The sequence below is a fragment of the Pollachius pollachius genome (genome assembly GCF_949987615.1).
Source record: "Pollachius pollachius genome assembly, chromosome: 5".
NCBI lineage: Eukaryota > Metazoa > Chordata > Actinopteri > Gadiformes > Gadidae > Pollachius > Pollachius pollachius.
Window position 1 is genome coordinate 5,376,380 of NC_136938.1, and position 13,717 is coordinate 5,390,096.

At 48.6% G+C, this 13,717-nt stretch overlaps 1 protein-coding gene across 1 annotated transcript in view; it reads right to left on the reverse strand.

Moving 5' to 3' along the window:
• Window positions 1-8,169: 8,169 nt before the first annotated feature.
• Window positions 8,170-13,717, reverse strand: part of nkd1 (NKD inhibitor of WNT signaling pathway 1) — a 34,178-nt gene continuing 28,630 nt past the window's right edge. The window contains exons 8-10 of the mRNA XM_079736464.1: window positions 12,446-12,527; window positions 11,850-12,139; window positions 8,170-10,684 (exon numbers count right to left, since the gene is read on the reverse strand). Coding sequence (XP_079592590.1) covers window positions 10,128-10,684; window positions 11,850-12,139; window positions 12,446-12,527 — 929 coding nt within the window. The 3' untranslated portion in view covers window positions 8,170-10,127. The remainder of the gene's footprint in view (window positions 10,685-11,849; window positions 12,140-12,445; window positions 12,528-13,717) is intronic.

A 13,717-nucleotide genomic window follows, 5' to 3' on the forward strand; every position in this document is an offset into this window, starting at 1 on the left:
GAGAGGAGGATTAAAGCGTACCTCGGAGGGTCCCCTCCTGTGTTTGGGGGAGCGCCAAGGTCCTCTGAAGGTGCCTGCTCTCCAGCGGCCCCCCCGGGGGGTCCAGGGTGCTGCGCTCTCGGTTGGCGCTGGAAGCCCCCCCTGCTGAGCTGGGCGCAGGCTGAGATGGGTCCTACTTGTTGGACATTCATTATCAAACTCTGTTTGCTCCTTTCATCTGCGGCTCGCTGCAGCACTAGACGTAAACTACAGAGGCACCTTGCAGCTTGACATCTCTTCATTCACTCTGTACCTTAAACAGCATGCTGCCACATCAAAGAGCCCGGGCTGTCTTTGATGTTACAAAAAGAAAAGGGCGCCAATGATCTGCTAAAAACCCATGCAACTTTCAGGAGCTGGCTCCGAGTCCTTCGTCGTCTCCAGAAGTCCGCACACAGCTTCCTGAAGTCCAGCCCACAGGTAAGCATGGAGAAGTTTAACTGGTTCAGACGATGCCCATTAACTAAGGCCCGACCACAAACATTGAAGCGATAGTTCACACATGTTTTAAGTATGGCTTATCGCTATGGTTCACACTACTTTCTAATGTTATCCTCGTAGCCATAACTGTCCAATGGCTCGTCCAGTGACCTTGTCTACAATTAATGAATTCTGACTTTCCTGTTACCAAAGTGCAGCCAGGGACAGTCTTTAGGTTGCCTATACCATTCATGCTTTTGCCATATTGAAGTAAACTACTGTAGCATGATGGCTGTGGGAATACTGTTTAACACTGTAAATAATTGAGGGTATGGCACATGGAAAAACGATTTAACAGCTGTCTCTTTAACACCGGTATACAGACATATGGAATACAACACACAAACATAAACACACACACAAATGTCTGCAAGAGCCCATCTGGCATCAATCTAAACCAGTTGTTTCTGCTTTTATCCAATGTTGCAGCAATTTGCGTTGTTCCTCTCTTTCTGTTTCATGTGTCTTTGGCATTCCTGCTTGCGGCAAATGTTAACAGCAAGTCTTGCGCATTAGGCAAGGAAATAAAATGGATTGTTTTCGGGGGAACGCTGATGCTGCGCTTAGTACTAAACATCACAGGACTGGTGACGCACTGGAGTATTGACAAACTCCCTCTGATCAAGTGTGAAATGATGATGACACAAACAGAAACCGTTTTTTCAACAGAGACCAAAGATTCATAGAAATGTTTCTATCAACAAAGTAGATAGTGCTTCTCAATCCAAACTATTTTCCTTTTTTCGGGAGTTGAATCTGGGTACTTTCAGTCGTGACGGCATGTTTGCAGCAACAGGACCTTCTGGCCGAGCCAAAACATTGCCAGCCTTGAGCTGTTGACTGCTTTCCCATAGTAAACACCAGTTCACCACAGGGAGCCCGTTTGCCTACAGTGCATACAGTATCATGTCCGCGTGGCAAAAGGCAATCTGCAAGCAAACATAGCTGTGGAATAGCTGACATTTGACATCACAACACCTGCGGGTGCCATCGGAGGGGTGAGCAAGCTAATGATAGCTATATTATCGCAGGGCTCACCTGACTCTAATGCCAACTGACTTGTAAGAGAGAGTCCTGTGTGAGGGTACATGAGGGGGGGGAGGGGAGGGGGGGGGGGAAGCGCAGGAAGTGGAGGCAGGATGGCCCCCTAATTATTGGTGCTCCCTCACAGCTGAACTTGAGGCCTAGTGCTTTATCCTGATACCACTAGCACTGGCTCAAGTATCTTTGAGACAGTTTATCATAAGCCAGAGGCACTTCACCATACCCTAAACTTTAAGCATAGAACAAACGCAAAGAAGGAGATACTCTTCAAAGATTTTCAAATATCAAACATTAATTGCGAAAACGTGTCTGGTGAGTGTTTACATAGTTTTGTTGTTTGAAGGAATGTTCATCTATTATTCATTTCCTAGTCTAGCGCTATGCCTATTTATATATTATTGCACAATAAATTGTAGTGGCTTTGATTATGTTTAGAGTTATAAGATGTGTTTCATTTGGAAAAGTAATAACACAGATTGTGTTGTTCTGCTGTAATTATGTGACGTTAAAAGTATGTCAACATTTAAACATAATGAGAATATGTTTGCAATTTCCGCACAGATATGAGCAAATATGTTCTAATAGTCTAACAAACTAGGATAGGTTCAGTTTTAACAGTAATCCGTGCACTGAACACATTCTGTTTACGATGTACAACTTTAGTTCACGTTTTTTTTGGTCCATCAAAGAAGAGAGTCATAGTCCTAAATAAATCAACTTGTTAACCCAACAAATAAATAAAATACAATGTCAAATAAATATATACAAAACTGCAAAAAACATACAAAAAGACATTACCAGCCCTTGATGTGAAGGGCCTGTTCCAGGCTGTGTTTTATGATCCAGATGATAGGGAAAGGGCAAATGGGCTGAATCGCTATAAACTTCACTGCAGCAGTTTAATGTGATTGAGAGATTGTCCATGACAAGTCAGTCCTAAACAATTGTCAATTTACCAGATATACTATGTGAGTGGAGAGCAAATGTCGACAGAGGAAAGTGACATTTACTGCGAATGATTACTAGGTCAGCCGTATTGAACTCAAGCACTTTTGTCAGCTTGTTTCCAAATTCAGTGGACTTGACAATAATTGGAGTGCTTTATTTTTATCCTTTTCCCCACACATAAAAGACCGCCATGCCCAATTAGCTCTAATGGTCTTTTTTCTCTGTCTCTTCATGCTCTTGAAGCCGGCACATTCGGATCATTTGCATTATCCAAAGTGAATCGGCTTTGAAGTTCTGAGAGACTGTAAGGAAAAGGAACCCTGCTTATCCTACATGAAAACATGTTCAAAGCCCATCAATTCCCTGGAACAGATGTACATTATCATTGGATTTGCTTCTTCTTCCTCCCCTCTTGCTCCTGTATTTGTAATAGACTACCTCATGTCCTTCTCATCAACAGCGTTTAGCATCTTGCCACTACAGAGGATCGCCCTCTGCTGGGCCAGCCCTGTACTTCAAAGCGCTCCGCCTATCTGCCCAAAACAAAGCAGAAACACCAAATTACGCCAGCCTTTAATTTCCCCGTATTTATATCAATACCGGTGAGAATGCGCTTTATTCATCATCAACAGGAGGAATGGTCTGTAACCCACCCTGTTATCCCAATAACGCAACATACAGTAACAAGGCCTGCCGAAGCCTTTGAAGAAGAATCTCTTATCAATCGGATCAACACATGAATCACTTTCAAGGAAAATGAACCCCTCGTCCCTGACTTCTCCTGAAGATTACATTTACATGCAGGGCATTTAGCAGACGCTTCTATCCAAAGTGACTTACAATAAGTATATTTTTCAGAAGAAAGAGAAACAACAATATACCGCTGTCGGTACAGTAAAAGGATGTTCATAGAACCAAGTGCCAAGCACTAACAATCGCTAGGTTAACCCATTCCCTGGTCCCATCACTACATCGAGTCAACGATATACCCCGGTCTTTCAAACCTAAGTGATGCAGGTTTGCAGCAACAAATTGACCTCATTTACATGCTTCTACTTAGCCAGACACAACATCCATAACAACCGTGTGTTTACTAAAGAGCATAATTGTGAGTAATTAAAACGGCCTTCAGCTGATAGAAAACGACCCTCAACAACCCCCCCCCCCCCCCCCCCCGATTGATGCAATGCTGGATTGAGTTGTTCCCTTAAACCAACCATTCTATCCCATGCCTCACTACAGCCAGACCACAACCTTCACCTCTCCTCCAGTCTATCCTCTGTAAGCCCGCTAATCATTTACCCCTAGGTACTCAAAGATTTCCTATAGATCCCAGCGGAAATAGAAAATGCATCAATTACTCTTCAGCACACAGTCAAGGATGTTAACTGTAAGTAAAGGAGAAGCACGGCATATTTTATCCCTAAGTACCGCTGTGCTGTGTGCTAGCATGGCTCCCATGGCTTGGCTGCCCGCTAGTTCTTTTTAGTGTAATGTGCGTGCAGGGTCTCTGAAGGCCCACCGCACAGTAATTGCTCATTGTAATTGCTGTAAAACAGTGGGAAGTTCTCTCTCATAAATTATGCATTCTCAGCTGGCACAGCAACTTACTAACCCACTGGCCTCCACAGATTCCGCACTCCTGGACAGCAGCAGCGAAATCAATCAAGACCTCAGCGGTGGAGCAGGTGGTGCTGCCGTGAGAGGTGTTCTGGGAAAGCAGGATGGATGGAGGAAAGGACTTTGGTCTCTTTGGTCTTTTAACCTTGTTTACTTTATTCAAGCTCATATTGAATCACGGTTTAACAAATACTTAACAGACATGTGTGGACGGACCGATGGAAGAACGGACGGCCGGACAGACAACAATATGTCTACTTTTAGTAGTCATGGGGGCCAGAGACTGTGGTTGTTAATAGACAGGCATTTAAAAGCAACGATCAAACGAGTATTGTCCATTTCTTAAAGTTAGTCGTAACGTTCCGATGTTTAGTCGCAAACCAGACAAACCCAGGCGAGCGTTTGAAGTACGGCTCGCTACTTTCTGGGTCCTGATGTGAGCCCACCGGGGTGTCGCGGCGTGACGGAAGCTTCTGCGAGCTCAAAACGAATGAAGAGAAGCGGACACAATACCCGCCAGATGCCACATGTGCGCGAGACGAGGCGGCTTGTCACGGCGATCGCGGTATCACTGGCTTCCCGGGCACTTCTATTTAAAAATGCTGCATCTGAGACGGCCAGGGAGGAGACCACTCGGGGCTCTGGCCCGGACCCAGATAAGCTTCTGAGCCCAGGATGAAAGAGGGTGTGCATGTAGAGTGTGGCGTCAAGGAACAGCTGTGGGCAGGGAGATTCGGGAAGCTTGTGGGGCTCCGTAGGTAGGAGGGATAGAATCTGAAATGCACACACACACACAAACACACACACACACACACAATTCACGTTCACACACACACGCACGCACACATGCACGTACCCACACACACACTCGCATGCGCGCGCATACACACAGAGACGCAGACACGCACACCAGGTCTCTTTGCATCATTGCCTAATTTGCAGATTACCTCATGGAAGGGACTCTCACAAAGCCCCATCGTTTGAATGAGCAGAATTTCATTTTCAGCTCCATTATGCTGCTCAAACGCACAAGGCAGAGATAGTCTTGGAGCTTTGTCGTTTTGTCATTTGACTTTGGTTAGGGTGACACACTCACACACTCACACACATAGAACTACAGCAGACATACACTTAAATTGAATTGGTATCCATTACATTTGACATAGAAATGTATATGTTAATATAGTTGTATGAAGGCCGATTTCTAATTGATATGGCTGAGTATTTATGGCTGAATCCTTAGAGCGATTTAGTGGGTGGACGGCCTTTTCACCTCAACATCAGCTATCGATTATGACCCAAACGTCACGGTCCACCACACAACCAAGTGATCAAGCTCCGTGTGTGACACATAAAAACGACAAAGAGGATCGTCGAGGGAAAGTGAAGCAGCAGCACTAACGAGATCACAACAATTACCAGAAGGAAAGGGAAGTCAACACTACTGGCGGTTTGAATCGACCGACGCTGCAGAGAGGAGCACGTTGTTGAACCGGGACCACCCTGAGAGACCGGGCAGCCTTCCAAGTCCTCGTCTGTCCTCTAATTTATCCCCGCGACCGTTTCCGTGATCCCGGGTCAGGCGTGGGTGTCGACACCCAGAAGGCTTCGTGGGTGGGGGTGAAAAACGTTGACAAAAAGAGTTATGGTGCTGCGGAGCAGACGGAGATACCGCCGTAAAAGCGGTGTGCGGTGGGGAAGGCTGCGGTATGTGAGGTGCAGCTGTGTTGCGGGGACCCCCCCTCCCCCCTGGGGAAGGGGGCCGCTGGTTGACGGGGTCCCATGGGACGTCCCGTCTGCCTGGTGCCTCTGTTTAAAAGACTGCAGCCTGCAGCTGCGAGCCCGCACCGCAGGGGGGGAGATCCAGGACAGGCCTGGCATTCACTGCATTCCCTGTGGGTCCAGAACACACGGAATCCCACTAAACTGCCAGGCCGCACTAACCTCTAATGTGGTGTGTTCAGTTTGGACCGCCATGAGCAACTCGTTGTTGTTTAACTGCGGGCCCCGGTAGTCCTCAGGAATTCATTCCAACCGAATTTGTTTGGTACCGATCTGTAATTCACTCGTAATGGATTGTTCTCGGGCTTCTTAGACCGTTTCTTTCCGTCTCTCGGGTAGCCGAGAGCCAACGCTGGCAGCGCTAGAGACAAATACATGTTGTTGTTGTTGTGTAATGTGTGCGACGGTGGCCATGTGAAGCAGGGAGAAAGCAGTATGTGTGTACCTCCAGAAAACGAAATCTTTCCACTAACTTCCAAAGGCACAAGAAAACACCAGGGTTCCACCGTGGTGTCGACACACCTGTGGTCGCCGTTACACCATCTACACCCCCGGGCCCTTCACACCCACACCCACACCGCAGCCAGCCTCGGTCAGCCTATATATATAGAGAGAGATAAAGAGTTTATATATGCAGTTTGACCTCACATCGGGTCGCAGGAAGCCTCAAATCTCTCGTCAGGAACACGAGGATGTTGGCGGTGGTCGTATTCGACGGATCAAAGACGCGGACGGAACTGGGCACGCTGTCCAAGGAAGGGAGAAGCACGGGCAGAGACGGGGGTAGAGACCGGGGAGAGACAGGGGCTTAGAGGGGGAGGAGAGACAGGGACAGAGACAGAGGCAGAGAGGGGGGGGAGAGACAGAGGTAGAGAGGGGGATAGCGACAGGGGAGAGACGGGAGGGACGGGAGAGAGGGGGGTAGAGACAGAGGGGTAGAGACAGAGGTAGATACAGCGCCAGAAACAGGGGGAAGAGACAGGGACAGAGACAGGGGAGTGAGTTATGGGTCTGGTGGTTGTGGGGAGGAGGCCACTACCGGTCACCCAGCACCAGCGGAGGAATGACAGCTGAAAGCCTCTGGTCCCCTCCAGGCAGTCCAAGTCACAGACACACAGGCTGGTTGGCTGGGCGCTGGGGGGACACATGCTGCGCTGATAGAGCCCCTGACAGCTGGGGGACACGGCGGGTCGCACCGGGAGACACAGGTCTTCTGAAGCCGGATGACAGCAGTGGGCCGAGAGGAGTGGGGCGGGGCCACAGAGGGGCAGGATGCCCAGCTCGCTCTGATAGGTCGGTTGGGAGAGGCGCTCGGACCAATCATGTCGTGGAATAGGTCTTTCGTTTCGACAACGTGGGTTTGTTTTGGATGGTTGTTGGCGGTCAAGCCGGTGTTTTCATAGTTTTTTAGCTGGGTTTTACACACGTTTTATTTAGTTATGGGGCAGAGACGGTAAAGAATACGACCCGACATTTATTGGTTGTCCACAAGACCGTTTTGAGGGTGTTGATTTGCGTTCTACGGACCGCACCATCTTTTAAGATTTTTTTCTATATTCAAAATTTCAATATCATTAATATTCAATCCTTAATAACTTTTTAATTAAATAAAACTGTCAAACGGGAAGTATCAAAATACATAATATAGGCAAGAACTAACCACTGACATCTTAAAAGAACAAAGTAATGAGTCTCATTTTATGAGAATTAAATCCCTTTTTTTTCGAATTTACTTTTTTTACTTTATCCAACCAACACGGACCACCTATAGGCTGTTAGAGTAACTACACGTTAGCCTCTACAGTGAACCACCTATAGGCCGTTAACGGAACTACACGTTAGTCTACACATTGAACCACCTATAAGTCATTAGAGGAACTACATGTTAGTTCCTTCGTGTCTAATTTATCTTTAAACTCATAGATAGGAACATTGAGCTTTTAATAAATAAATAGCTTGAACACAGAATCTTCAAAATAAGTATTTTGTTAGAAGCGTTTTTTGTATACACTGTTCTAAAAATGGCAATAAACGGGCCATCGTTTTAAGCGATTAGTCAGTTTAGTCACACAGATTCTCAGTAAAGATGTAAACGCACAATGAACACAGATTTCAGAGTTGGGAGTCAGACCATATATTATTAAGTATTATAAGGCTATTCATCATGAATCCTAATGCAGAACACAAAGCCTAGCACATAACATCTTATATAAATAACCAGATTATAATACAAACATGTTTGATATATGCCTTTTGAAATATGCACTGCCAATGACACCCATGTATTTCACAAGGTGCTTTCCTTGTTCTTAGCTTCCCTGTTCTTATAATAAAAGTGCCATTGGTACAGAGTCCTGCTGTTACATAGAGAGCTGAACATTTGGGTATCATTACCGGCAGGCTGCGAAGTTAGTTCTGGTATAGCCACAGCTTGGACCATTTCTAGTCTGTAGTGGTCAGATTTTACTGTATCTACAACAATGACGATCATATGATGTGTTTTACAATATTCTTTTCAAAACAACACTGCTAGTGGTCTTACAAAATGTGACCTGTGTGAGAAATGAAAGCATAAAATTGTGAATACAAAAATGTTTCAATATTGTCACACTGTCAATAAAGCTTATCCATTTTTATAACAACTGTACATAACATATGTACAAAATAAGTCAGCTACCAAATTAAAGGAACTTTTTAGCACTTATATACTGCAGATTGAGCTTGGCATTTCATCTTTACAAAAAAAAGTCATTTTAAAAGGAACATGTCGACATGGATTCGATGTCACCATAAAATTACAATTAGAGGTAGCAGCAGATTTGGGATTTCTCAAACAAAGAAAAAACTTTCATTTTCAGTTTCATTTTTGCTTTTTCGGGGAATCTGGAGTCTTATGTTCTTAATATATAGTTTAGCTTCAACTCCTGTCTGACACACATCAAATACTACTGCACCTTTAAACTGGCTTCAAGTGGTTTTTCAACAGTGGCACAGGTATCAGAACACACGCAAACAGATTCCTTCACCTCATACATGCACACACATACACACTCACAGACACACACACACAAAGCCACACACACACACACACACACACACACAGAGCCACACACAAACCCTTACAAATAATTGTGCACGCCAACATGCACACCAGCAGTCATAATGTCACACACAACACTCAAGACACACTGTGCCCATGTTCACTTAGTATATTCCTTCATATTAGTTATTCCTATATACAGTACATCAGTCTCTTCTTCATCTTCTCCTCCTCTTCCTCCTAATATTCCATCCGTTTCACACAACTTGACTCCTAGGTCAGAAATGATCATGTGTCTGTGCTCGGAGCGAACCGGTTCAGAACCAGATTGGGATCTGGTTCTGAACCAGATCTGGTTCTTGTTCTGAAGCAGATTGGGATCTGGTTCTAGATTGGGATCTGGTTCTGGGCAGAGAAACGGGAGCCGTAAGGTCAGACGGTCTGCCAGGGTTCAGACTCTCAGTAGACCACCGAAGTGCGATCCTCGGTCCCCTTCCATTGGCAGTATGGTGTGAAATAATTACATATAAATATGCCCAAAATCCACAGTGGACCTAACACTTAAAATGCACGTGTTGAAGATGAATTGTTTTATGGGTCATATGGAAGCTTTGTGAGCTGCACCACTGAAATGTACCATCTATCTTAGCTCCTCAGCATCGACTCTCGGCTTCGATGCAGGAAGCACTTCTGCACTTCTGAGTTTGTTAGAAAATAAATGTTTCAAAATATATGTTATGTTGACAAAGACATCTCACTTTCCACCCTGTAGCATTCGACACAGTTTGAGATATATTACAAAATTATTTAGAAACCAGAACAATACGACAAATCGGGCAAAATCATGAAACCGGAACGGATCCAGTAGACCTGAACGGACCGTGACAGCGCTTCGGTGGTCTCCCCTTCTCAGCCTCCGACCTCCCCTGATAGGCTGCCTTGAAGTGCCACGCCCCTGGCCGTGTGAGGTCCAGACCACGCCCCTCCCCAACACTGGATACCAGCATCCCCCTTCCCTGAGACCATTCTGACCTCCCCAGGGTTCCTGCTGGTCTCTCCCCCTCCAAGGCTCCACCTCCGCGGGGCCACTTGCTACAGTCCTGGCTGTCTATCACCGGACCCCTGGGGTCCCAGCGCGGCCAGGCCTCCGAGGGCGAGTGGCGACGTCGAGGCCTCAGGACTGGTAGAAGTGGTGGTAGTGGTGGTGGTGTTCGTGGTGGTGGTGGTGCTCATGCCGCTGCACCACCTGCCCCAGCCCCCTGTCGTAGAGCAGCCCGCCGGGCACCTCCCTCGCCGGCTCCTTGTCCCCCGCGGGCCCCGGGGGGGACGCCGCCGCGACGGGGCCCAGCGCGCGGCAGCCCTGGCTCTCCTTGGCCCGCTGCTTGTGCTTGCGGTAGGGGGCGGCGGCCTGGTGGGGCGGGGCCAGGCCGGACAGTGCCGGGGCGGGGGGCGTGCCGCGGCTCCTCAGGGCCCGCCCCCCAGCGCCGGGCTGGGCGGGGGGCGGGCGGCCCTGGGTCTTGGGGGAGCGGGGGCCGCCGTGCTTCCCCGGGTCCGGGCCCCGGAGCCGGGCGGGGCAGGGGCTCTCTGGGATGGCGGGCTCGGCGGCGGCCTGCGAGCGCCGGTGGTGGGGGGGGTAGGAGTGGCCGTTCTGGGGCTCGTGGGAGCGGGAGCGGGCCTGGTTGGTGGGCCGCGTCTGGGTGGGCTCGGGTTTGGGGGGCTCGGCGCTGGTGGCTGAGGAGGAGGAGATACAGGCGTTAGACTAAAACGCTTCAATCACTATTATTACTATTATTACTATTATTATTATTATTACTATTATTATTAATAAAGGTGACACATTAGACCACCAGGTGTGAGTGTGATTAGCCGTTATCCGTCACACATCGAAGTGGACACACCCACCTATGATGTCAGAAGATGCAGATTTTCAAGATGGCTTGTATTGGCTAACACACTCACACCTGGTGGTATAATTGTCACCTTTAAATGCAGTTTGGTGTATGAAACCAAAATCAAGTACAGTAAGAAACGGATGGTCAGGCTCCAGTTTAGATCCATAAAATCCACCGTTCCCTCTTTCTGTGGACACTACAGTTATTCAAATCTACAGCGAGCAAACCAGAATAAAAAATACCCTCAGAACGCTATTACGTAAGAACCACTCGGCCAGCTGCTCACTAATAACCCTGAGCTGGAAAGCCCCGTGGTGCTGCTGGCAGGCCCGTGCCCACGGCCACCCCGTGTATGAGCGCACACCCTTAACTCTACTAGACAAGACGAGCGGATCTCTGTTAGCACCGGACCAACAGGGGCACGCATTCAAATAATCACCCTGTCATCGCTGACAGGCAGATCAAGGCGGCTCCTTACAGAGAGCCGGCACTGTGGAGCGGCGTGGCCTGGAACACTTGACGTATTGTGGCTGCCCGGGCCCAGATGTTGGTTCTGGCCCGCCTCACAATGGGCTCGCAGTTCAGCCATTGGCTCTAAACAGGTGCTGCGGTAATTAGGGACCCTGGAGGATCATCAAAGAGCAGGCGGACTCTCCTTCGCTCCCTCTCTCTCTCTCTCTCTCTGCTCTGCTCTGTCTTTGTCTCTCTCTCTCTCTCGCTCTCAACCCCGTCACTCTCTCTCTTTGCTCCGTCTCTTTGTCTCTCTCTGATCGCTCTCTTTGTCTCTCTCTCTCTCTCTCTCTTTGTCTCTCTTTCCCCTCTCTTCCTCCCTCTCCTTCCCTCCCTCCCTCTCTCTCTCTGCTCTGACTCTTTGTCTCTCTCTGATCTCTGATCTTTCTTCCTCCCTCTCCCTCCCTCCCTCCCTCTCCCTCTCCCTCCCTCTACCCCCTCTCTCTCTCTCTCTCTCTCTCTCTCTCTCTCTCTCAGCCTAGGGATCCACTCACCGGTCCCGAAGCGTGAGGTGTAGTTCTCGATGCCAGCCAGGTCCAGGTAGTGGTTCCTCCGCTCCAGGTTCTCGTCCACGCTGTGTGGCTGGCAGGGCGGCCGGCCGGGCTGGGCTGCCGGGACGGCGGGCTGGGCATGGTGGTCCGAGTGCTTGCGCCTGTGGGCGTTGAGGGGCGCGGCGGTTCTGGTGAGGCGGCAACGCTGGCCGGCTGTGTGCTCGCTGAGCCGCACGATGAGGGCGCCGGGGAGGGACGGCCGGGCACAGCAGCCGCCGCCCGTGACGGCCCGTCTGTGGGACGAAGAGGGCGAGAACTCAGGATTTGTCGTTTTTATTTTTTGAAGCGGAAAAAAAAACAAGCCTGGGAATCAAAGAGGGGATTTCATTTCATTTTATGAGCGCAGAGAGTTCTTTTAAATGTGTTAGGGGTTGGTTTCCAGTAATGACTGTAACTCTTTCTGGTTTAAACGACTCCCTCGTGCTTTGAAATCGATTTGATTATCCGTACGCTCCCAGTGCTCCAGGAACATGAGGCCTCATGTAGTTCATGTCCTTTGGACTTACACTCTGAGTGGCTCACGCTGAAGGAGGACTTGCCTTATGAGAGCTCTGGACTTCTTGTCTTCACTCTTGGGATCTTCTATACACTTGTCGCTTTTCGGTCGGGTGTGGGACATTTCTGAGTGTGTGAGGAGGAGCGAGAGAGAAGGGGGTTGAGGGAGAGAGCGGGAGTGAGAGAGAGAGAGCGAGAGAGAGAGAGAGAGAGAGAGAGAGCGAGAGAGAGAGAAGGCCATTATCAAAGAGTGCTCCACCGAGCAGCCACACTGAACACATTAACACAGTCTCACAAGCCTCACAAGAACCTTTGTTCTTGGGCTTTTACTTTGAAGATCTATAGTTGAGGAAAAAACAACAATGCTTCATTTATTCTATTTTTCACTCTAGGTCTCGCATGACACCGGTATGAGAAAGAATGAGAAAGAGAGAGTAAGAAAACCGAGCCACTGCAACACAAATAGTTTATTAAGCGTGCGAGATCTGAGGTGGTTTGAAATTAGCATGAAGAGATCCAGACGCATTTCAAAGCCAGCGCCGTTTGAATCAGTGTGTGGATATGAATAGCCAAAACAAAAGAAGGCAAACCCGCCAATATACTCCTATTAAAAAGAAAACCCATAAAAAATAAAATATATATATAACGTTTATATATAACCTCTTTTTACCCCCTTGTTTACCGAGCCTTCAGTTTGAAAGCTTAAGTTGAATATAAGCTATATTTCGCTGACAGCTCCGAGCGAGAGGGTGGTGGGGCGGGCGAGAAGAGAGCGAGGAACGGCAACTTTGGTGAAAAGAAAAGTGGCTGTTATCAGAAAAGACTCGAGTCATCTCTCAAGGTTTCTTTCTGCGTTTTTGAAGACGAGAGTTGTGGGGGGTGGTGGCGGGTTTCGGTGTGTGTGTGTGTGAGTGTGTGTGAGAGTGAGTGTGTGCGTGTGTGCGTGTGTGTGTGTGAGTGAGGGTGTGTGTGTGGAAGGGGGGTGGGGGGTGTGTCTCTCACGGCACTGTCCACTCCCGCCATCATTAAAAATGAACCCCATTGAGCGGCAGGAAGGAGGCGGTAGCGGCGTGGAAGAAAGCCCTTGACGGGCCTAAAGCAGCCGCCTTCATGCGTGACAATAAACACAACTAAGGGCTGGGCTGACGGCGGCTGACACACAAGGAGGGAAGCTCTCACCGCGCTCCCTCTTATTCTCTCTCATCCCTCCCTCCCCTCCCTTCTCATCCCCCTCATCCCTCCCTTCTCTCATTCCTCCCCTCCTCTCTCATCCCTCCCCCACCTCTCTCATCCGCCCCCTCTCATCCCTCCCCCCC